The 22602-nt window shown below is 48.5% G+C and overlaps 1 protein-coding gene across 1 annotated transcript; it reads left to right on the top strand.

The window, feature by feature from the left end:
- LOC309890903 (olfactory receptor 14C36-like) lies at nucleotides 1-22461 on the top strand (the record flags this gene model as incomplete). Its single annotated transcript, XM_082785296.1, has 2 exons — nucleotides 1-35; nucleotides 21504-22461. 2 exons carry the CDS (start codon nucleotides 1-3, stop codon nucleotides 22459-22461), a joined length of 993 nt encoding a protein of 330 aa, XP_082641422.1.
- Nucleotides 22462-22602: the final 141 nt, after the last annotated feature.

Here is a 22602-nt window from a genome sequence, read left to right as displayed (position 1 = left end):
ATGGCTAACAAACAGGAGCTGGAAGCCATCATGTGGTAGGCAGGCTATGACTTGGTTGCCATCACGGAAATGTGGTAGGACCACTCTCATGACTAGAGTGCTGCAATGTCTGGCTACAGGCTCTTCAGACGGGACAGGCAGCACAGAAGGGGTGGTGGTGTGGCTCAGGGGGTGTTTTGATGTTGTAGAACCAGGATGAGGAGACTGATGAGGAATTCTATAGGCAGCTGACAGAAGTTGCAAAATTGTCAGTGCTTTTTTTTGTGGGGGACTTCAACTTCCCAGATATATCCTGGAAAAACAACACAGCCCAGAGAAAGCAGTCTAGGAGGTTCCTGGAGAGCGTGGAAGATGGCTTCTTGATGCAGCTGGTTAGTGAGCATACCAGGGAAGGTGCCCCACTAGACCTTCTGTTCACAAACAGAGAAGGACTGGTGGGAGATGTGGTGGTTGTAAACTGTCTTGGGCAGAGTGACCATGAAATGGTAGAGTTCTCCATTCTTGGAGAAGCCAGGAAGGGGACCAGTAAAACTGCTGTATTGGACTTCTGTAGGGCTGACTTTGAGCTGTTCAGGACACTGGTTGGCAGAGTCCCTTGGGAGGTGGTTCCGAAAGGAAGAGGAGTCCAGGAAGGCTGGACACTCTTCAAGAAGGAAATCTTAATGGCCCAGGTGCGCTCTGTCCCCTCGTGCCCAAAGACGAGCTGGAGGGGAAGAAGACCGGCCTGGCTGAACAGAGAGTTGCAGTTTGAGCTTTGGAGAAAAAAAGAGGGTTTTTAATCTTTGGAAAAGAGGGCAGGCCACTTGGGAGGAATATAAGGATGGCAGAAGAGCTGGCCAAGCTGCTTTCTATCATTTATCAACAGTCCTGGCTATCAGGGGAGGTCCCAGTAGACTGGAGGCTAGCAAACGTGACGCCCATTTACACGAAGGGCTGGAGGGTAGACACGGGGAACTACAGGCCTGTCAGTTTGACCTCAGTGCCAGGGAAGCTTATGGAGCAGATTATCTTGAGAGTCATCACACAGCACTTGCAGGGCAAGCAAGTGATCAGGCCCAGTCAGCATGGGTTTATGAAAGGCAGGTCCTGCTTGACGAACCTGATCTCCTTCTATGACAAAGAGAAGCACTTGGTGGATGAGGGAAAGGCTGTGGGTGTGGTCTACCTTGACTTCAGCAAGGCTTTTGACACCATTTTCCACAGCATTCTCCTCAGGAAACTGACTACTCAGGGCTTGTACTGATGTACGCTTTGTTGGGTTAAAAACTGGCTGGATAGCCGGGCCCAAAGAGTCGTGGTGAATGGAGTCAAATCCAGTTGGAGGCTGGTCACTAGTGGCATTCTCGAGAGCTCGGTACTGGGGCCAGTCCTCTTTAATATCTTTATTTATGATCTGGAGTGCACCCTCAGTAAGGTCGCAGATGATGCCAAGTTAGGTACGTGTGTCAATCTGCTCAAGGGTAGGAAGGCTCTGCAGGAGGATCTGGATAGGCTGGACCAATGGGCTGAGGTCAACTGTATGAAGTTCAACAAGGCCAAGTGCCGGGTCCTGCACCTGGGGCACAACAACCCCAAGCAGAGCAACAGGCTGGGAGATGAGTGGTTGGAAAGCTGCCTGGCGGACAAGAACCTGGGAGTGATTGTTGACAGTTGGCTGAATATGAGCCAGCAGTGTGCTCAGGTGGCCAAGAAGGCCAACAGCATCCTGGCTTGTATAAGAAGCCGTGTGACCAGCAGGGCTAGGGAAGCGATTGTCCCCCTGTACTCGGCTCTGATGAGGCCGCACCTCAAGTACTGTGTTCAGTTTTGGGCCCCTTGCTACAAGAAGGACATCGAGGTGCTCAAGCAAGTCCAGAGAAGGGCGACAAAGCTGGTGAGGGGCCTGAAGAACAAGTCCTACGAGGAGAGGCTGAGGGAGCTGGGCTTGTTCAGCCTGGAGAAAAGGAGGCTCAGGGGTGACCTTATTGCTCTTTACAGATACCTTAAAGGAGGCTGTAGTGAGGTGGGGGTTGGTCTGTTCTCCCACGTGCCTGGTGACAGGACGAGGGGGAATGGGCTACAGTTGCACCAGGGGAGTTTTCGGTTGGATGTTAGGAAGAACTTCTTTACCGAAAGGGTTGTTAGGCATTGGAATGGGCTGCCCAGGGAAGTGGTGGAGTCACCATCCCTGGAGGTCTTTAAAAGACGTTTAGATGTAGGGCTTAGGGATTTGATTTAGTGGAGGACTTGTTAATGTTAGGTCTCAGGTTGGACTTAATGATCTTGAGGTCTCTTCCAACCTAGAAATTCTGTGATTCTGTGATTCTGTGATTCAGACAGAAGTATGCAGCTGGATGTTACAGCTCCTTTGCACCAGCTCCTATCTGCTTTCGTTAGAAACCTGTCTGCACTCAGGTGCAGAAGGGTTTTTCCTATTTCCATCCAAAGAACATGAAATCATGCATCAATTTTCCAAAAAACAGAGCAAGCTCCTCATTGTGTATGCCTCCTGTGAAGTTTACCTTCCCAAAAGGATGACTGCACAAGACCTATTTTATACTGATAGATAGGAAATCATAAATAGTAGTGTTAGTATTAACCCATATCATATAAATTCGATGATAAATAACAGGTTTCTTGCTAAGGAAACTATTAGACAGACTGCTGATAGATGGGCAAGCTGGGCTGCTTCTACCTGAAGCTCAAAGCAGCAACTGGGTTGGTGAAAGCGGTCTGAATGATTAAAGAGTAAGGGGAGGGCAAACCAGGAGAACTATAGGAAGTGCATAGGTCCAGACAGGCAGCTGGAATGGGGACTTTCAGCAGGGTCTCTTTAATCAAGATGTGGATATACCTGGAAGATGAGGGAGCACATCATGATAGACAAAGTGATGACAAGGCAAGTACAGGTGAACTTCGGAATTTGTTCTCCTGCGATGAACATACATCCTGAAAATTCAAATTTCTTCATGATAGAAATTACACTTTGCATGTGTAGTGGGTTTATGTGGCAAGGTTTTGGTAGAAGGGGGCCACAGGGGTGTCTTCTGTGAGAAGAATCTAGAAGCTGTCTCATGTTTGGTAGGGCCCCACTGCTAACCAGAGCTGAGCCAATAAGTGATGTTGTTTTGCACCTCTGTGAGAACATATATAAGTCAGGGGAAAAAAAACTGCTGCGCCACACAGCAGCTGGGAGAGAGAGAGGAGTGAGGAACAGCCTTGCAGGTGCCAAGGTTGGTGAAGAAGGAGGGGGAGAGGTGCTCCAGGAGCTGGAGCAGAAGTCCCCTGTGACCTGTGGTGAGGACCATGGTGAAGCAGGCTGTCCCCCTGCAGCACATGGAGTATCATGCTGGAGCAGGGTTCCACACTGCAGCCCATGGAGGAGACCACAGTGGATCAGGTTGACCTGCACTGACAGAGGCTGTGGCCTGTGGAAGACCCCTGCCGGAGAAGATTCCGGACCGGACGTGTAGCCCGTGGAGAGGAGACCATGCAAGAGTAGGTGACCTGGCAGGAGCTGCTGCCCGTGGGGGAGCCAGGTTGGAGCAGTTTTCTCCTGAGGGATGGTCCCCCGTGCCTATATCTGGAGCAGTTCTTGAAGAACTGCTGCCTGCGGGCAGCCCACAGCAGCAGATCAGTTCAGCAACGACTGCATCCCATGGGAGGGTCCCTGCAGCACAGGGATGAGAGTGACTGAGAAGGAGCGGTGGAGAAGAAGAGCTATAGACTGACCATAACCTCCGTTCCCCCATTCCCCTGCACCGCTCGGGGGGAGGAAGTGGAAGTGGGTGGATGGGGGGAAGGTGCTTCTGGTTTCTTTCTTTTGTCTCTCGCTTCTCTAGCTTGTTAGTAATAAACAATAAATCTTACTATGCTGAGTCTGTTTTGCCCGTCATGATAATTACTGTGCTATGTCCCTGTCCATATCTCAACCCTTGAGCCCTTTTCATCGTATTTTCTCCCTGTTCCTCTTTGAGGAGGGGGAGTGAGAGAGTGGTTGTGGTGGAGCTCGGCCACCCACCTGAGTAAAACCACCACAGCGTGTAACATTTTATAGAAAGTATTGAAACATTTGAAGTAATGAGTAGTTGCTCTTTTATTTAAGTACTAAATAAATTACTGGGTATTCAGACAGAGCTATGCTGTCAGACAATAAGCAAGCAGAACATGCAAGAGACCAGAGCCCTTTGGAGGATTCATATGGAGCCAGGTGGAGATACCAGAGCACCTCCACTGCCAGCAGTGGTATTTATCCCAATAACTCTAGCCCAGCCCTACACATGAAACCCCTTCAAAGAGAACACCCTAGTTCAGTGGGTTCTTCGGATTCACCTAAAGTTGAAATGGCCACTGGAAAACCCAAGATACTCTCCCTTATTCCTAGTTGACAGTTGTACATCCATTTACAATCATGGGTCATCTGTGGCAAACTCAGGCTGAAAGACTCAAGAGCACGACACTTCAAATGGCTGAGGCAGAACCTATCTGCGTATCCCAGTTTGGGAATCATCCCCTTCCATAAGGGACATGAAAATAAAAAATGTGAAATGACCCATCAGGTCAATGCACACAGTAAGGTAAACTCACTGGTATTATGCTGGAGTGGCAGAAGGCAAAAAGCATTGCATTGTGCCTCAGACTAATCAAGGAGACCTAATCCAGTTCATCTGTGAGATAAAGCAAACACTCTAAGAATTGTGAAGGATGTTCAGTTGCAGCCTAACATGAAGAGGGATGTAAATCATTGGTGAAGGAACTATCTTTTTGTGCCATAACCAATCTAGATTACACAAGCACCACAACACCTAAAGGTCATATGTCCCATGGCTTTCTCATCCCATGGGGCAGGGGAATGGAGCTGACATCCAAGGGACACATTTGGGTGTGAACAGTGGGGCCCAGCAGAGACAAGGAGTCAAGGCACTGCGGTGAGGGAGGCCAGGAGAAGCAGCCCAAGGGGTGGTGCTGCTTGTGAGGACACATTTGTGCCAGCAGCCTGAGTGGGCAGCAGCTGTGCGCAGGCAAGGGGAGGCCAGGAAGTGCATGCCAAGAGCGCTCCTGCCAGCAGAAACAAGGCCAGGGCCGAGGGCAAGGGGAGAGGCAGGCCTAGGGCAGGGGGCTGCAAGGGCCATGCTGAGCTCCCTGCCCCTGCAGCAGCCTTCTCTCCTGTTCTCCCAGGGCACACGACTGCCTTATTCCCAGCTCACTGCCCACCACGAATGTCCAACATGGGTGCTTCCCAAGCTGGGCCTTGCCCAGGGTTAGTCCCCCACAGGGGCAGAAAATGGCTCTTGTCCTGGTGGCTTTTCATGGCCTTCATCTCAGTACATGCTCGTCTCATCCTTTATCTCTTTTACTGAATGCAGAGGCCTAGGAGAACTTCTTGGTACAGACTACTGCAGAAAAACACATCAAGTTCCTCAACCACATCTCTGCTTTTCCTCCACATTGCAGCTGGCCTCTTCATCCCACAACCTCTGCTCTACCTGAAGAGAAATTCTGAGAAACAAGAGTCACGGAAAATGGTTACTTGGTTAATTTATTTGGTTAATTACAAAGAGCTTACCAGCACGTGTACATGAGGTCTTGGGGTTAAAAAAAAATAAACAAACCAAATAAAAGTGAGATTAAGAAAAAATATTTTTATTGGAGTAATATTGCAAATAATGAAAAGCAACTTTAAAATATGTGAACAAAGGCATTTCTGCCTTCCCGGGTATATGTGAGGAAGATGTACAGGTACCTCATTAATGGGGAAATACTGTATATTAGAACAACGCCCTCAGTACCTCCTTTAGCTCCTTGTTCCTCATGCTGTAGATAAGGGTTTTACTGCTGGAGGCAACACTGAGTACAGAACTGAAACTACCAGGCCCAGGGATGGGGAGGTGGTGGAGGAAGGCTTCAGGTAGGCAACCATGGTAGTGATACTATGCAGGGAGACCACGGCCAGGTGAGGGAGGCATGTGGAAAATATTTTGTGCTGGCTCTGCTCTTCAGCACTGCCCTGAAAATCTGCAGATAGGACAGCACAATGAAAACAAAACAGCCAAATGTTAAACAGACACTAAACACAAGCACCCCAATTTCCCTGAGGTAGGGATCTGAGAAGGAGAGTTTGAGTTGAGCTTTGAGGAGAGCCTGAGGAGAGCTTTGACTTGAAGCACAGCACTTTGACACAAAACACAGCACAATTTACACTTGCTGAGAGTGTACTCTATTCCATCTGCCAGGTCATTGACAAATAAGTTGAACAGGATTGGACCCAGTGTAGATCCCTGGGGGACACTGCTGGCTACAGGCCTCCAGCTAGACTCTGTTCCACTAAGCACAACCCTCTGAACTCTGCCATCCAGCTAGTTCACAGTCCACCTCACTGACCACTCATCCAACCCACACTTCCTGAGCTTGTCTGTGAGGGTGTTATGGGAGACAGTGTTGAAAACCTTGCTGAAGTCAAAGTAGACAACATCCACTGCTTTCCCCTCCCCCACTCAGCTAGTCATTCCATCATAGAAGGCTATCAAGTTGGTAAAGCATGGTTTCCCTTGGTGAACCTATGCTGACTACTCCTGATGACATTCTTCTCCTCCATGTACTTAGAGATTGTGAGGAATGTTTTAACAATTCGTGTCCATAAAGAACAATTCTGTTTGAAATGTCTGAATCCTGTCTGCCTCTGGGCCCTGCACTGGCAATTCAATGCTTGAACCACAGCTGCAGTGTGTCCCAGTCTCCCCCTCATTCCTCATTCTAGCCAATTTATCACTTCTTAAATTTATGAACCTGTTTGCTTTTGTTATTCCGGACTTCTATTTCTAACACTGCTATAGATGTGTCTGTGAATGGCTGGGGAAGAATGTTTTAATTACCCGTGTGTCTGGGAGTTTCAGAACAACTGATAACAACTAGTGACTGTTATGGGATACTATGTGGATCTTTGGTATCTGGTTGGGGGGGGGGGGCGAGAAAGAAGCTGAAAGGCGGCTGGGAGACAAGATTTGAAGAAGGTGTTTTGAAGAAGGTGTTCCGTAAACTTGGGATGGTGCCCAGTAAGTACAAAGGGGAAGAGGAAGACTGCGAGCCTTCAGCATGGAAGACCCCTAGAGACCCCCAGAAGAGACCCCAGAGGAGACTGCGCATGCTCCAGTAGGAGGGACTGCACCCCGGAAGCTAATTTTAATAATCTATTTTTTTTAGAAGTAGTAATGAATATGTATTAGTCTAGGAGCATAAAAATCAGTTGCTTGATGTAATTGGTGTGCATCCTGGTGGAGCGGAGACTCCCGGTGCACCCAGCGCTGTTTGCTTACCTCTATTCCTTTATATCCTTTAATAAATCCTATTTTTCATTTAATTCTAATTTGAATCCTGAGCCATTTATAACAGAGATGATCACCAGGATGAGCTGTTCCATTGCCTTTCCAGGGATGGAGGTGATGCTGACTGGCCTGTGTGGAAAAGGAATTCGCAGGTGGCTTTGTACTGTTTCACATGTCCCTGAATCAGAGATAATGAGGAAACAAGCAGTAGAAACAAAAACTTGAGCAAGGTCGAGATAAAGTAAATTGGCTACAGTGTTAAAGATGAGCTTTGGGCAGTGGGTAATTGCTGGCTGGCTTGAGGTGTGTGTCTGAAGGTCTCTAACCAATTGTATGACAGATTTGGGTGCGTGGGCTAAGGAGAGTGTATATATTCATTATATATATATATAATATATAATATATAATATATTATATATTATATATTATATATATTATATATATCATATATGATATAATATATTATATATATAATAATATATAATATATATTATATAATATATAATATATAATATATATCATATATATCATATATATCATATATATCATATATATTATATATATTATATATATTCAGTGCTTGGGGCTACGGGAAAAGTATATATTGTAGTGAAAAAGGACAATAAATGTCTCCTGTTAAAGAGCCATCAGGAGTCTGTGTCTTTCATCCCTTCAGCCTTGTAGTTGCCTGGGTCTTCCTTCTTGCCCTTGTTGAAGACCGGCATGACATGAGGTTTCTTCCAGGCACCTCTTCTGTTCTCTGTGACCTTACAAACATGATGGAGAGTGGGCTAGCAGTAACATCCACCAGCTCCCTCAGTGCTTATGGACGTACGCATCAGGGTCCATGGATTTGTGGGTATCACGTTTGCATAAGAGATCTCTGACCTGATCATCTTCAACCAAGGGAAAGTCCTCATTTCTCCAGATTTCCTCCCTTGTCCTGAAGGTCAGAGATTCCAGAGGGCTGGTCTTAGCAGTGAAGACTGAAGCAAAGAAGGCATTCAGTAATTCTGCCTTCTCTGTATCCTTTGTCACCAGGGCACCCACCTCATTAAGCAGTGGGACCACATTTTCCTTCATCTTCCTTCTGTTCTTGATATATTTGAAAAAGGCCTTTTTGTTGTCCTTGACACCCCTTGCAAGATTTAACTCCAAATGGGCCTTGGATTTCCCTGTCACTTCCCTACATCCTTGGACAATGTCCCTATATTCTTCCCAAGTGGCTTGTCCCCTTTTCCACATTATGTACAGGTCCTTCTTCCATTTCAGTCATTCCAGGATCTCCTTGATCATCCAAGCAGGTCTCCTGGTCCCTTTGTCTGACTTTTTGCTCACAGGAATACATAGCTCTTGAGCCTGGAGGACTTGGAGGTCAGTGTGCTATTGCTGCCGGTGCACCGTTGTGGCAGCCGTTGACACCTGCTCTTCTTTGGCTCTCAGCAACCCCACAACAGAAGGGTCCTGTGCGAGACCAGGCAAGGTAGACAACTATTTGACGTTCTCTGTATTCAAGGCCATTATGCCAACAGCCCACTCGTACCCATTTGTTCAATTGTTTGCCCTTGGAAAAACCCAGAAACACAGTCTCGAGGCATGTCATTAGGGTTACCCCATGATGTTCAAATTACTCAAGAGCTATCATGACTGGCCCGGAATGGGGCCAGAAAGAAAGAGAGGGAGAAGTGCCATGCCTTGTTCCCTCCACCAGGTGGATTCATGAGTGTTGTACCAATAGCACCTCAAATAATGTTAATTGTGCAGATTTAGGGAAAGCATCAAAAGCCCATATTTGCTTTCCTAGTGGCAATTTTTTATTTTTTTTTTTTTCAATATGTAGTTGCTTTACAGGTAGGAATTTGTAGCAATTTGTAATGAAGACATTTATTAAAACAAAGCAATGAGGTACCCATGTCCTTGTGTACTATGGAATCCTACCAACCTACTGCTGCGATCCATGCATGGGCGGATCCCCATAGGTCCTCACCATTGATACTGTGATGCCGCTTGGAGTGGCCCTCAGAGCTGCAGGAGCAACCACAGACCTGGGGCTTGGTGATGGCCCTTTGCTGCAGAGAACAGACCCAACCACAGGGGCTGAACCATTCAGATGCCCGAGTGACATGAAACTGGTTTTTTTTTTTTTTTCTGCTCAGTTCTGCTGCTCCCTCGCACACAGCTAGGCCTGTGGCTCATCTCCCCGTAGAGGAGTAGGAGGCAAATCTCTGCTGGTGCCCAAGTAAGGGAGAAATACTCCACCTGTGGAAGGGCAAGGCTGTTGGGGAGGTGGCACAGGACAGGCACTGGCCTCTTTCTCCTATTCCCCACCCAAAGAGTATTCAGACCACAGGTTAGTGTCTGTACTGCCCACAGGTGCCTGCAGTCCTGTATCCTGAGATCCATCTTTTCTCCTTCTGTACGTAACACTTCTACTTTACTTCTCACAGTTTGGGGCCAGCATTGGTTGACCTGGTACCTGGCACTGAAAGGTTGTGTCTCACAACGCGTTTTTTTGGTGAGCTTTTTGCATTGCAGCAGCAGAGTAGCAGCTAATTGCTTCTGGAAGACAACCAAAAGAGCTTCTTCAGTGCATGCTTGAGCTCCTGGTTCCTCATGCTGTAGATGAGGGGGTTCACTGCTGGAGGCAACACCGAGTACAGAACTGCCATCATCAGGTCCAGGGATGGCGAGGAAAGGGAGAGGGGCTTCAGGTAGGCAAACAGAACAGTGCTAACAAACAAGGAGACCACGGCCAGGTGAGGGAGGCACATGGAAAAGGCTTTGTGTTGCCCCTGCTCAGAGGGCATCCTCAGCACAGCCCTGAAGATCCGCATGTAGGAGAAAACAATGAAAACAAAACAACCAATACCTAAACAGAAGCTGATTGCAGTAAGCCCAACTTCCCTGAGGTAGGCATCTGAGCAGGAGAGCTTGAGGATCTGGGGGATTTCACAGAAGAACTGGTCCACAGCATTGCCTTGGCAGAGGGGCAGGGAAAATGTACTGGCAGTGTGCAGGACAGCATTGAGAAAACCACTGCCCCAGGCAGCTGATGCCATCTGGGCACAAGCTCTGCTGTCCAGGAGGCTCCCATAGTGCAGGGGCTTGCAGATGGCAACGTAGCGGTCATAGGCCATGATGGTGAGAACATAAAATTCTGATGCAATCAAGAAGACAAATAGAAAGACCTGAGCAGCACACCCTTGATAGGAGATGGCCCTGGTGTCCCAGAGGGAATTGGCCATGGCTTTGGGGACAGTGGTGGAGATGCAGCCCAGGTCGAGGAGGGCGAGGTTGAAGAGGAAGAAGTACATGGGGGTGTGGAGGCGGTGGTCGCAGGCTACAGTGGTGAGGATGAGGCCGTTGCCCAGGAGGGCAGCCAGGTAGATGCCCAGGAAGAGCGCGAAGTGCAGGAGCTGCAGCTCACACTTGTCTGCGAATGGCAGGAGGAGGAACTCAGTGATGGAGCTGATGTTGGACATCTGCTTTTTTGGGGGATGTGGTCCTGCACATAGAAGAGAAAGAACAGTAATAATTTACAACAGACTTATCAGAGAAAAAATCATCCCATTTCTCATTTAAAATCACCAAATAGTTGTCTACTCCCAGGAAGACATTTGACAGGTCCCTTTCATAAATGCTTCCTGATGCTGCCTGTGGGTATCCCTGTGGGCAATGAAAGAGTTATGCCCTATAGCCAGAGGTAAAGAGGAACATTGGGTAATCTCAGACTCACTTCACTCCTGATATCAAAGAACTTTGCCTCAGTGTTGCTCCCAGGTGACCCAACTTCAGGGCAGATATACATATGCGTATTTTTCTTTTATGGAGTCACATTTTTTGTTGTTGCTAGCCTACCACACTTGATGAGTTTTTCTAAAACAGAAATCCTGGGCATTTCTTCTGCAGCTGAAGGGAAACTTTGTGGATCATTAGAGAAAAAGGGACTGTCCCTACTGTGCAGTGTCCTTTAGTGAAGACAAATAATCTGTCCATCAGTGCTGATCTCAGCTGCCCTGTGAAAGCTGCAAGAAAGTTATACTCAGTTGCTCATCTGAAAAGAACCTGAACACTGATGAGAGCAGAGGAATCCAGGCTCAAAGTGCACATCTCCAGACCCCTCACCCTGTCCCTGTACTCCCCTTCACCCAAGCACACCGAGGGCTCATTCCATGGACATGTGAAACCCCCATCCCCAGCCATCCTGGAAACAAGAACAGCAGCAGCACGGCCAGGTGGAGAAGCCAGGAGGAATGGCATCATGCTGCTGCCAGGGGAGGCAAGGCCAGGGAGGGACAGACGGATACTCAGCAGAGCCTCCTCTGCTGCAATCCTGCCTCATTTCAAATACTGTATGCTCTGCTCTGGCCTGCAGACACCTCCCAAAGACAGGGCACAGAGTATTTGCAGCTTCTAAAGATCTGCTTGGATAAAACCTGATGGGACCACAAATCTGATGTTGGTGCAGTCCATGGGCTGAGTTGTGGGAAGGTACTTCACAAACTTAATCACTGACATATTGATCTCTCAGTACAATGTTCTAGGAGGCTCAGTCTCCTGTACAACTCTGACAATCAGTTACCACGAAAACTGCCTCCTCTCCACAGCAGGAATCTGAAAGCACAGACTGCAGAAAAAGCCCTTCGGGTAAACCAAGCCTTGGTCTTCCTTTGAGAACTCCAATCGCAAATGCCATTCTCTAAAGCATCTTCTATATTTTGCTGGAGAAAGAGAGACCCATCCTGACAGATTCTGTAAGACATTGGATGTGCCAGCTGTAGAAGACCCCTCTGGCAACTCCACCTGCATTACCCTGCTGCCAGAGACTCACGGTGTCAAGAGTCTGCAGATGTGTCCTGTCACACACTGCCCTCTATTGTTGCGTTCCTCGCTGCCTCCAAGCCCTCTCTCCTTCTCTCCTCTCCCTGTGCCACCTGCGGTCAGAGCCCCCAGACCTGCTGTGCTGTGCAGAGGAGCTGCTTTTGGGCAGAGCTGTCTCTCTGCAGCGCTGCCTGCTTGCCAGGAGCTCCCCTTGGGCCCAGGAGCCCGGCCAGCTCAGCAGCACAGCACCCGACCACGGCATCACTTGCTCTGTGCCCTTGGGCTCCCTCGAGGTATCCCCAAGGCTTCAGGGCTGACAGCTCCTGAAGGGAGCAGGGTCTCTCCTGGGGTGTGGTGTTTGAAGCAGACTGAAGTCATCGCTGACTGCCCCTCTCTGAACACGGGAGAGACTGATTTTAGAAGTGTGATTTGTGTTGTTAGATTGTGGTTGCCAAACATGATGTTGTGGTTTAACCCAGCAGGCAGCTCAGCACCACACAGCTGTTAGCTCACTGCCCTTGCAACCCCACACCTGTAAAGGTCATGGGTTGAGAAAAAGACAGTTTACAATAGAAAACATAGAGATAGTAATAACAACAACAACAGCAATAAAGAAGCTATGCACAATGCAATTGCTCACCACCCAATGACCGATACACAGCCCATCCCCACGCAGCGGTTCCCCCTACCCTGGCCAGCCTGCATCAGGCTCCAACGTTTTGGACCCTTGAGAATTGTTATACAGTAAAACCAGCTTTCAGAATGATTTGGATTATTTCCTTCCCTTTCTCAAATACTTCTGCTCTGTTGCCCCACATGATGATATCATCAAGAAATTGCAGGTGTTCAGGAGCTTCTCCCATTCTAGGGCAGTCTGGGTCAGTCCATGGTAAATGGTAGGGCCGAGTTCCCACCCTGGGTCAGTAAATTCCAGGTGGACTGGATGCTCCTGCAGCTATGGTGTGCACGCTGCTGCCGAAGTGATGGAGGTAAATGCATTAGTGATATCAGTTGTGGCAGAGCACTTGGCTGCCTTTGACTCCACTTCGTATGGAAGTTCTAGAATGCCCAGCACAGCTGCCCTCAGATGTGGCGTGACTTCATTTAGGCCACCATAGGTCACCGTTAGCCTCTACTTTCACATTAGACTTTTACACTGGCTATTTGGGTCTCTAAAAGATTGAGCGATTCTTGCTGATCACTTCTTGGCAATGAACCAGCTCATGGATGGGAATCGGGGAGTCTCTGTTAGAGTGATACTGTGCGGCACCAGCTTTACTTCAGCCTTCATCAGTTCTGCAACAGAAGGGTCCTGTGAGAGACCAGACAAGGTAGGCAACCGTATAATGTCCTCTGCCTCCAAGGCAGCTATGCCAAAAGCCCACTGATACCCTTTTGGGTCCTTGAAGTACCCTCTCCTGAGGTAGTCTATGCCAAGGATTAACAGAGACTCCAGGCCAGTCCCAGTGAGGTGCTTTTGCCAATCCTTCCCAGTTAGACTCACTGCAGCCTCCAATGCAGTTAACTGTCGGGATCCCCATCATTCCAGAAATACAAATGGGTTCTGCCTCTTTATAGCTTCATGGCATTAGGGTATGCTGTGCACTGGTATCCACTAGAGCTTATATCTTCTGTGGATCTGATGTGCCAGGCCATGGAATCCTCAAAGAATATCAATCCTGATTGTCCCTTTTCTCCCTCTGGCTAGAGGCCGGGTGCCTCTAGTCCTGCTCATAGTATTTATTACTGTTGCCCGCTGGAAACTGGAGCAGCAATTTTTCTCAGAAGAACCCGTTTTTGTGATTATATTTCCTTGTAATTCATGTATCCGTGCCTCTAGGATTGGGGTAGATTTTCCAACCCATTTTCTCATGGCCTCTCCATGGTAAAACAACAGGTCTGCACATGGTGTGTATCCACTATATTTCAGTTCTTGAGCAGAAGGACACTCAGACCTGGTAGCTTAGGTATTGGGTTTAACAGGTAGGGAGGAAGATGCATTCTCTTGAAGTTCTTGGACCTCTTGAGAAAGTTTCTCCACAGTTTAGATACAGGCCCATAAAGAAGAAGAGATACTTTCTTCACACTGACGGAGTTTTTTTTGCAGAATTCATCACTGACTGCCCTTCTCTGAACACAGGAGAGATGACTTTTACAAGTGTGATTTGTGCTGTTAGTGTGGTTGTCAAACATGTCCTTTAACCTGGCAAGTAGCTCAGCACCACACAGCAGATAGCCCACACCAACCCCCCCCCCAAAAAAAAAAAAAAAGCTTATGCGTTGAGATAATGGCAGTTTAAAGGACTGAAAGGGAAGAGAAATAATAATAATAATAACAATTATTATTATTGTTATTGTTATGTACAAAGCAAGTTATGCACGGAGCAATTGATCAGCACTGACTGATGTCAGCCTGTCCCCAAGCTGGTAGAACATTGTGGTAACCATCTGCACCTGCTCTTCTTTGACCTTCAACCACTCCACAAATGGAAGGGTTCACCCAGAGACTGGGCAAGGTATACAACTCTTTAATATCCTCCAAGGCAGCTCTCCCAAAACCCCAGCTGTACCCTTTTGGATCTTTGAGTACCCTCTCGTGGGGAAGTCTATGTCAAGGTTTCATAGATCAACATTCTTCTCCTTCCTTTCTTTTCTGGGTAGTAATTCTTTTCCATTTTTTCCTGATTTTCACATCCATTGCTTTCTCCTACAGATAGAGGCAACATATACTGGCACAGGTTGGTGCTCTGGCCTAGCAAGACCAGACCGGGGTTTTGGGTCTAGTCCCCAGACTGGACCTGGGGATAGAGTGGCTGCAGGACATGTCAGAGGTGTTGGAGTGGCTGCAGGGCCTGTCACGAGGGTTGGAGTGGCACTGATTGAGGCTCAGTAACCACAGACCAAGTCCCAGCATATTCCAGTGATTTGTGTCCCTTTGGAATTGCCAAGGTGATAACACCTCCATTTCAAGCATTTCACCATTTTTTAAGGATTCTGCACTTGTTCGGGGGTGAAGTTCAAAAGCCCTGGAGGTGCCCACTGCTCTAGGTGCCTGCCCATGTCCTCCCATGTTCCCTGCCACTCCTAACTTTCCTGCCTTGGGGCAGGTCTCTGGAGGGCATTCTTAAATAGTTGTTTATCCTTAAACAAAAGTTGAAACACATTCAGGAGACATAACAATAGGACCATCCCAAGGATATTCAAAGCTTTGTAGAGCTAGTGTAATTAGCCTGGAGGAGAAGGGGGAGGCGAAGGAGAAAGGGAGAGTGAATAAGTTTTCTCCCCTTGGATTGGCTCCCTAAAGCAAAAAGGTCAAGAGTGTAAATCTTAAGTTTCTGAGTGATGGTTCCTGAGGTATGGAGGTGATGGCAACGCTCAGTACAAATAACAGATTTGTAACATGACCAGTAATTTTATATAATCATAAGCCAGTGCTACCCAACATAGCAAAATAACTTTAAACCAGCCACAGAAATGATAAACAGCACAACAAGAACACATGCAGTAAGTAATGTGCTATACAACGCATTTCTGAAAACAAGCACAACAGACCTGAGATCCAAAAAGTCAACATTGTGATCAGCAACTACTAAACTGGTCTAATGCTTATAACAATTTAATTTTAGCACTCTGTGGTAAGATCTGTCATTATCTCAACCCTTTGTACCCCAGACTGTGTGCCAAAAAGACTGCTGTATTTTAACGCGGCAGTTCAAGTACATGGAATTATTGGAACGAGTCCAGAGGAGGGCCACAAAGATGATCAAGGGGCTGGAGCATGTCTGCTATGAAGGCATGCTGGGCGAGCTGGTACTGTTAAGCCTGGAGAAGACAAGGCACCAGGGAAACCTCAGAGCAACCTTACTGTTTTTAAAGAGGACCTATAGGAAAGCTGGGGAGTCCTTTGCAGGGAGTGTAGTGATTGGACAAGGAGTAATTACTTTAAACTAAAAGAATGAAGGTTTAAATTCGATATATGGTAGAAATTCTGTACTCTGAGGATGGTGAGGCACTGGAACAGGTTGTCTGGAAAAGCTGTGAGTATCTGGAAGTGTTCAAGGACAGGTTGGAACGAGCTTTGAGCAATCAGGTCTAGTAGGAAGTGTCCCTGCCCATGGCTGGGTGCTTTGAATAAGATGATCTTTAAGGTCTCTTCTAACCCAAGCCTTTCTATGATTCTATGACCCCATGTTTCTATGATTATCTATGACACTGCCACCATTGACCATGTGAAGCCCATAAAGGCTCTCCTCAGAGATGTTAACCAAGCGCTTTCCCAAACCTTCATCATCCTCCTGGTCGATCCTCAGGTTGCTTAGAGGTGATTTTGGAAGGGTGAGAGAGGTGCTGGTGGCGCCGCAGACATCGTCATAAGACCTATCTCAAAGACCTTGGAAAGGACAAATTGACCAAAACGTTCCTCAGGACTTGGAAAAGGTAGATGTCAAACCCATCTTCTACTAGAAGGGTGAGCAGAAGGATGATTAAGCCTCACAAGGGCAGAGCACAGGGGGACAATCACAACACTTGCTCTGCTGGCCACTCTTCTTTTAATGCAGCCCAGGGTACAATTGGTCTTGTGGGCTACAAGGACGCACTGCTGGCTCATGCTGAGCTTTTCACCCAGCAGAATCTCCAAGTCCATCTCTGCAGGGCTGCTCTCAATGAATTCTTCTCCCAGCCTATCCTCATATCTAGTTTCATCAGGTATTCCCAAAACTGCTCTTAATCACAGCGGGTGGGACTTTGCCCCCCCCAGCCTCCATCTATGGGTTCAGGGAAATGAAAGACTTGAGAAGCCTTACTGGCAGTGAAGACTGAGGCAAAGACGTTATTGAGTACCTCAGCCTTTCCCATGTCTGTCATTACTAGTTCACCCTTCTCATCCGTCAGAGGGAGTACACTCTCCTTGGCCTTTCTTTTCTGAGCAATGTATCTATAGAATCTCTTCCTGTTATTCTTTGTATCCCTTGCCAAACTCAGTTCCATCCATGCCTTGGCTTTCCTTATCCCATCCCCACACATCCAAAACTGAAACGTGTGAGGGCCTGGGAAAAGGAACCCTGGATCCATAGAAGCCATTTGAGAAACAAAACCTATAGGTAGGAAGCACAATTTTGTGGAGATGCAGAGCTGATGGGCATATTGGGTAGGATCCTTCTAAAGACCTCTGTGCCCTTTTCCCTCCTGACTACAACACCACTTCCTTCTTAGGAATGGAGTAGCTAACAGAGGTGAGAAAGATACTCTGTGATCATGAATGTCATCAGAAAGCTGATCACAATTAGATATGGGGACATCAGGAGCAGCCTGAAAAAGAGAGATGGGAGCTTTTGGGGTGGGAAGAGGAGGATGGCCAGCAGAAATTAATGATTTCATAGAGGTAAGAGGGTTCGTGTAATGTCAATGCTGTGCTAACACTGACTTAAAACTGTCATGTATGGCCCTTACCTTATTGAACCAGTAATTTTAATCCTAAGTGCTACTCCAACACTCTGACGGGAGTCCACTACTCTAATGCTTGAATGCAAAGTATCCCTTGAAGCAAAACTCAGGCCATAGCCTCTTTCCCTTACCTTTACTCTCTTGCTCACCCTAATCCCTTCCCTTAATGCTAGCTTTAAAATGGTATATTGAACCTTAGACAAGTTCTTGGCAGACCTAAAAAGAACTTAAACCACAGAGCTTGACCATACCCTAATCACAGAAAGAGACTAAAGCTTCTCATTAAACCTCTGTTTACTGTCTAACCCAGAAAGGTGAGCCCTAGTCCCTAAAAGACTAGAGAGGTCAGCTCAGCCTCAGGATCTCTTGCCCCAGCAGGAGAAATGTGACTGTGGCAGTGACTGTGAAGTCACTTCTGTCCCTGCACTTGATAGGGCAGCAGCAGGAACATGTCACACATAGGCACCGTGACGTCACTTCTGTCTGTAGCTGACAGGTCACCCTTGACTTAGACCTAGGATCTGTACTTTCTGGCTGACATCTGGCAGTGGCCCTGCTAGGCCAGCTGAAGGCACCTGGTTGGCATGCTGACTGTGAGATCCCCTCTGCCTACATACCCAGGAGGACCCATATAAGAAAGAAGGCCCGAATATGGGTTGTCATGTCCCTTCTGCTTGACTACTTGACTGGACAGCAAGAGGCATGTGGCTTGGTTGTGTCTAGCCACGAAGCTGCAAGGCCAGCAACTGCCTCATGGCTTGGAAGATGCTGGTGAGGTGACTTCTGTCTGGTTGGCTGACATGCCGCAAGAAGGCTGATGGGTTGGCATGTCTACTTTGGAAATGGGTTCCACCCTGATGGAGCTTTCTTTGGTAGTAGAAAAGAGAAGGAGAGAAAAAAATGCCACAAAGTGTACATTGCAAGGCTGGCAGTGGCCATGAGGAGGAAGAAATGTCCAGGGGAAGAACTGGTCTTGCTGCTACAGACTGAGGCAAAGAAGGTGTTAAGTACCTCAGCCTTTACCTCATCTCTTGTCACCAGGTTTCCTCCCACATCCAGTAAAGGATGATGATTCTCCTTAATCCCCCTTTATTAAAGTATTTATATAAACTGTTTTTATTGTCTTTGACAATAGACGGATAGAGCTCCAGCTGGGCTTTGGCCCTTCTAATTTTGACCTGCACAGCCCAATAACATGTAGAATACAGCTCCAAACAAACTGACAGCATGCATGAGAAGGAAGCACAGAAGAGGTGAAACCTGGCATCCTTCCATCCCCTATCCTTCTGTGAATCTGTGCTGCAATTCCACTCAACTGATTACTCCTGTATTATCCATACTTTTCTGCAACTCCTGATGCTGCTATCTTGTCAGATTACATGAAGGTTGAGCCTTCTGCCCGCAGATATGAACAGTTGACAGAATGGAGCATCAGTGTGGGGCAACCTTCAGAAACTGCAGGATTTTGCCTATGGGAGCTTCTTGACATTTACAAGGAGAAGATTGTAATCCTGCACCAGAGTAACCCCACACATCAGGGCAGACGGGGACCCTGATGAGTGAGCAGTGCCAAGGAGGAGGAGGGCCTGGGAATTACAAGGGATGCCATACAAGCAGTGTTGCCTGCTCACCAGGAACCAGGCCAGCTTCCTAAAGAGCTGCCTTACAAGGAACACGGCCACCAAAAAAATCTGAGTTATCAGACTCAGCTCAGATCCAGTGTGACACCAAATGCACAAGGGTCTGCAGCCAGCAGGGAAAGAGGTGCAGGTCTGGGAGTCCTTAGGACAGCCTAGTGTGGAGAGGAGTAAGAGATGTGGCAAGACTGAAAGTCCCAACAGGATTGAGGTCTTTGTCTCCATTGCTATAGCTGTGTTCTCTGCCAATGAGGCCTATGAGGAGACAGCTTATCCTTAAAGCACCAGAGGCCTTATTTCCTGCTTGCCCCCACCCATGAACCAGGCAGAGGTCGTACCATTCTCCTTCACTTGGCCATTCACATCCCCATCTCCTACTGCCCCAGGAAGAGCCCTGAGCAAGGTGTGAAGGGAAAGGATCTCCCTTGTCCAGGGGCCAGGGGTCAAGGCTCAGCCCTTGTGCTTGGTGAAACACATCCACTTTGTCTATATGTCAGTGTCACCTTCACGTTGCCTTTGTCTCCTTGTCCACAGTGCCTCCAGTGTTCTGCTCTAACAAGCTCTGAGGGAGGCTGTGTCAGTGCTGGCCCTCAGGGGGACACTCCAGGAAAGTTGCATCTGACTTCGACTTCCTGAAAGATTTCTTCAATTTGCTCTCCATGACTGAGGTTCATGAGCTCATCACAAAAGCCACCAGAGGGGTGATTCCAATGCCTTGGGCTGGGCCTCTGCTGCTGAGCTGGGCCAGGCTCCTGGGACAGAGAGAGCTCCTGGCAAGAGGGCCCTGGTGCAGAGAGACAGCTCTGCCCAGGAGCAGCTCCTCTGCACAGCGCAGCAGGGCAGGGGGCTCTGACTGCAGCACCCAGGCAGAAAGGGATTCCAGGCAGCCTGGATGGTGTGGGCAGAGGAGAGCTCAGTGCAGGAGAAACCTTCACAGCTCTGCCCACGGTAAGTCTGACTGCAGGACAGTGCAGGGGAGGTTCCTAAAAGGGGCTGCTCAATCTGGGATGTCTCTGCCTGGCCAGGAGCTGCCAGGATGTCTCTCGTGGCTTGTGCGGTGTGGAGGAGAAGGTGCTGCAGGACAGCTGCAGGGGTGTCCAGGGCTGTGGTGCAGAGCAGGGTCCCTGCTGTGCCCCAGGGGCTGTGTGCCGGAGCAGGGCCTCTGCCGCCTGCCAGGCTCAGCACTCAGCCTGCCCGGGGAGCTGACCAGGGCACTGCAGGGAGAAGCTGCGGGTGGAAGGAGCCCCCCCGGCAACGCAGGGTCCTGCTGCTGGCGGGAGGCTGCTGCCTGGGCAGCCTGCTCACAGCTCCACAGCACACCAAAGGCATTGCACAGGGGACTAGGTCCAAGGAAGGGCAGGGCAGGGGCTGCCTTCAAAGAGAAGGCACTTTCTGCAGTCTCTGCCTGAACTTTTATAGTCTGATCATGGGGTAGGCTCTGTGTTAACAGAATGGTTGGATTTGCACAGGTGACTGAGCTTCCAATTGCATTTAATTGAGACATAAAAAGGTTAGTGATGAACCTCAGAATATCCCTTTCTTTCTCTCTGCTTGTAGACTGCACCAGGGCTTTTCTGAGCTGTTCTTTTAGGACCTGAAGACAGGGAGTTTTTCCCAGAGCTGTCTCCATCCCCAGGAGGTGTCTGCAGGGCAGAGCTGGGCACCCGGTGGGTGGGATGGGGTCTGTGAGCATGAATGGGAGGAGACATGGGGACAGAGAAAGAGGGGCTGGCAGGGACAGCTGCAGGCAGCAGGGACATGGGCAGGCAGTGAGAGGGAGCTGCTGCAGAGCATACATTAGAGTCTTTGTTATACCCGAGATCCCTTGATCTGCCCTTGTGAATCAGCACCCTTGCCACGTACTTGTCATTGAATTCTGCACAAGCATGCTAAAAAGGAGGCATTTCCATCTGCACTTGGAGCTGGTGCCCTCTTCTCCCAGTACAGCCCAGGTGATTTTTCAGCACAACATTTAAGTGCAACCATCCCCCAGCTGAGAGTGCTGCAAGCACCCAGCCTCTGGGCACCAGGGGATGGACAGAGCAGCCCTCCTGGATCTGACATCTGGCTGAGGTTTATATGCAAAACAGCTACTACTGCAGTGCAGCCAATCAGGGTCTGACGGGCAGAGGCAGCTGCTATGTAGGTGACACTGAACCAGCACAAAGCAGGGCCCCAGCCAGGAATATAGACAAAGGTCACCTGGCAAGAAAGGCAATGTGAAGGCTTAAATGAAGAATTAAATTAGTATTGCTCAGGGAAAATTTCCCTAAGAGCCTGTATTTTTTCTTCTTTGCAGTCTCCCCGATGAAGGGCAGCAAATGCCCAACAGCAGCTCTGTGAGCGAGTTCCTCCTCCTGCTGGCATTCGCAGACACGCGGGAGCTGCAGATCCTGCACTTCGCGCTCTTCCTGGGCATCTACCTGGCTGCCTTCCTGGGCAACGGCCTCATCCTCACCACCGTAGCCTGTGACCACAGCCTGCACACCCCCATGTATTTCTTCCTCCTCAACCTCGCCCTCCTCGACCTGGGCTGCATCTCCACCACTGTCCCCAAAGCCATGGCCAATTCCCTCTGGGACACCAGGGCCATTTCCTATGCAGGGTGTGTTGCTCAGGTCTTCTTTTTTGTTTTCTTGATTGGAGCAGAGTATTTCCTTCTCACTGTCATGGCCTACGACCGCTACGTTGCCATCTGCAAGCCCCTGCACTACGGGAGCCTCCTGGGCAACAGAGCTTGTGCCCAGATGGCAGCAGCTGCCTGGGGCAGTGGGGTTCTCTATGCTGTCCTGCACACAGCTAATACATTTTCACTGCCCCTTTGCCAAGGCAATGCTGTGGACCAGTTCTTCTGTGAAATCCCCCAGATCCTCAAGCTCTCCTGCTCAGAGGCATGTCTCAGGGAGGTTGTCCTTCTTGCAGCTAGTCTCTGTTTAGCATCTGCATGTTTTGTTTTCATTTCATTTTCTTATTTGCAGATCATCTTGGCTGTGTTGAGGATGCCCTCTGAGCAGGGCCGGCACAAAGCCTTTTCCACATGCCTCCCTCACCTGGTTGTGGTCTCTCTGACTCTCAGCACTGCCATGGTTGCCTACCTGAAGCCCTCCAACTTCTCCTCATCCTTGGACCTGGCAGTGTCATTTCTGTACTCGGTTGTGCCTCCAGCAGTGAACCCCCTCATCTACAGCATGAGGAACCAGGAGCTCAAGGATGCTTTGTGGAAACTATTTGGATACATGCTTCTTCAGCATCGATAATGAGCCTGTAATACTAATGGGACACACAGGTTACCTGGAAAAATCTCTTAATACAATAACTTGATATTCTTTTCTTCTTATTATTTCCTAGAACTTGTGATTTTGATTTAATTCTATTTGTGGCATCCTGTCTATTCATTG

This window comes from Aythya marila (assembly GCF_965140915.1).
Source record: "Aythya marila genome assembly, contig: HAP1_HAP1_SCAFFOLD_153, whole genome shotgun sequence".
NCBI classification, from domain to species: domain Eukaryota; kingdom Metazoa; phylum Chordata; class Aves; order Anseriformes; family Anatidae; genus Aythya; species Aythya marila.
Note: the sequence above shows the minus strand (reverse complement) of the source record. Positions and strands in the feature narration are given on the sequence as shown.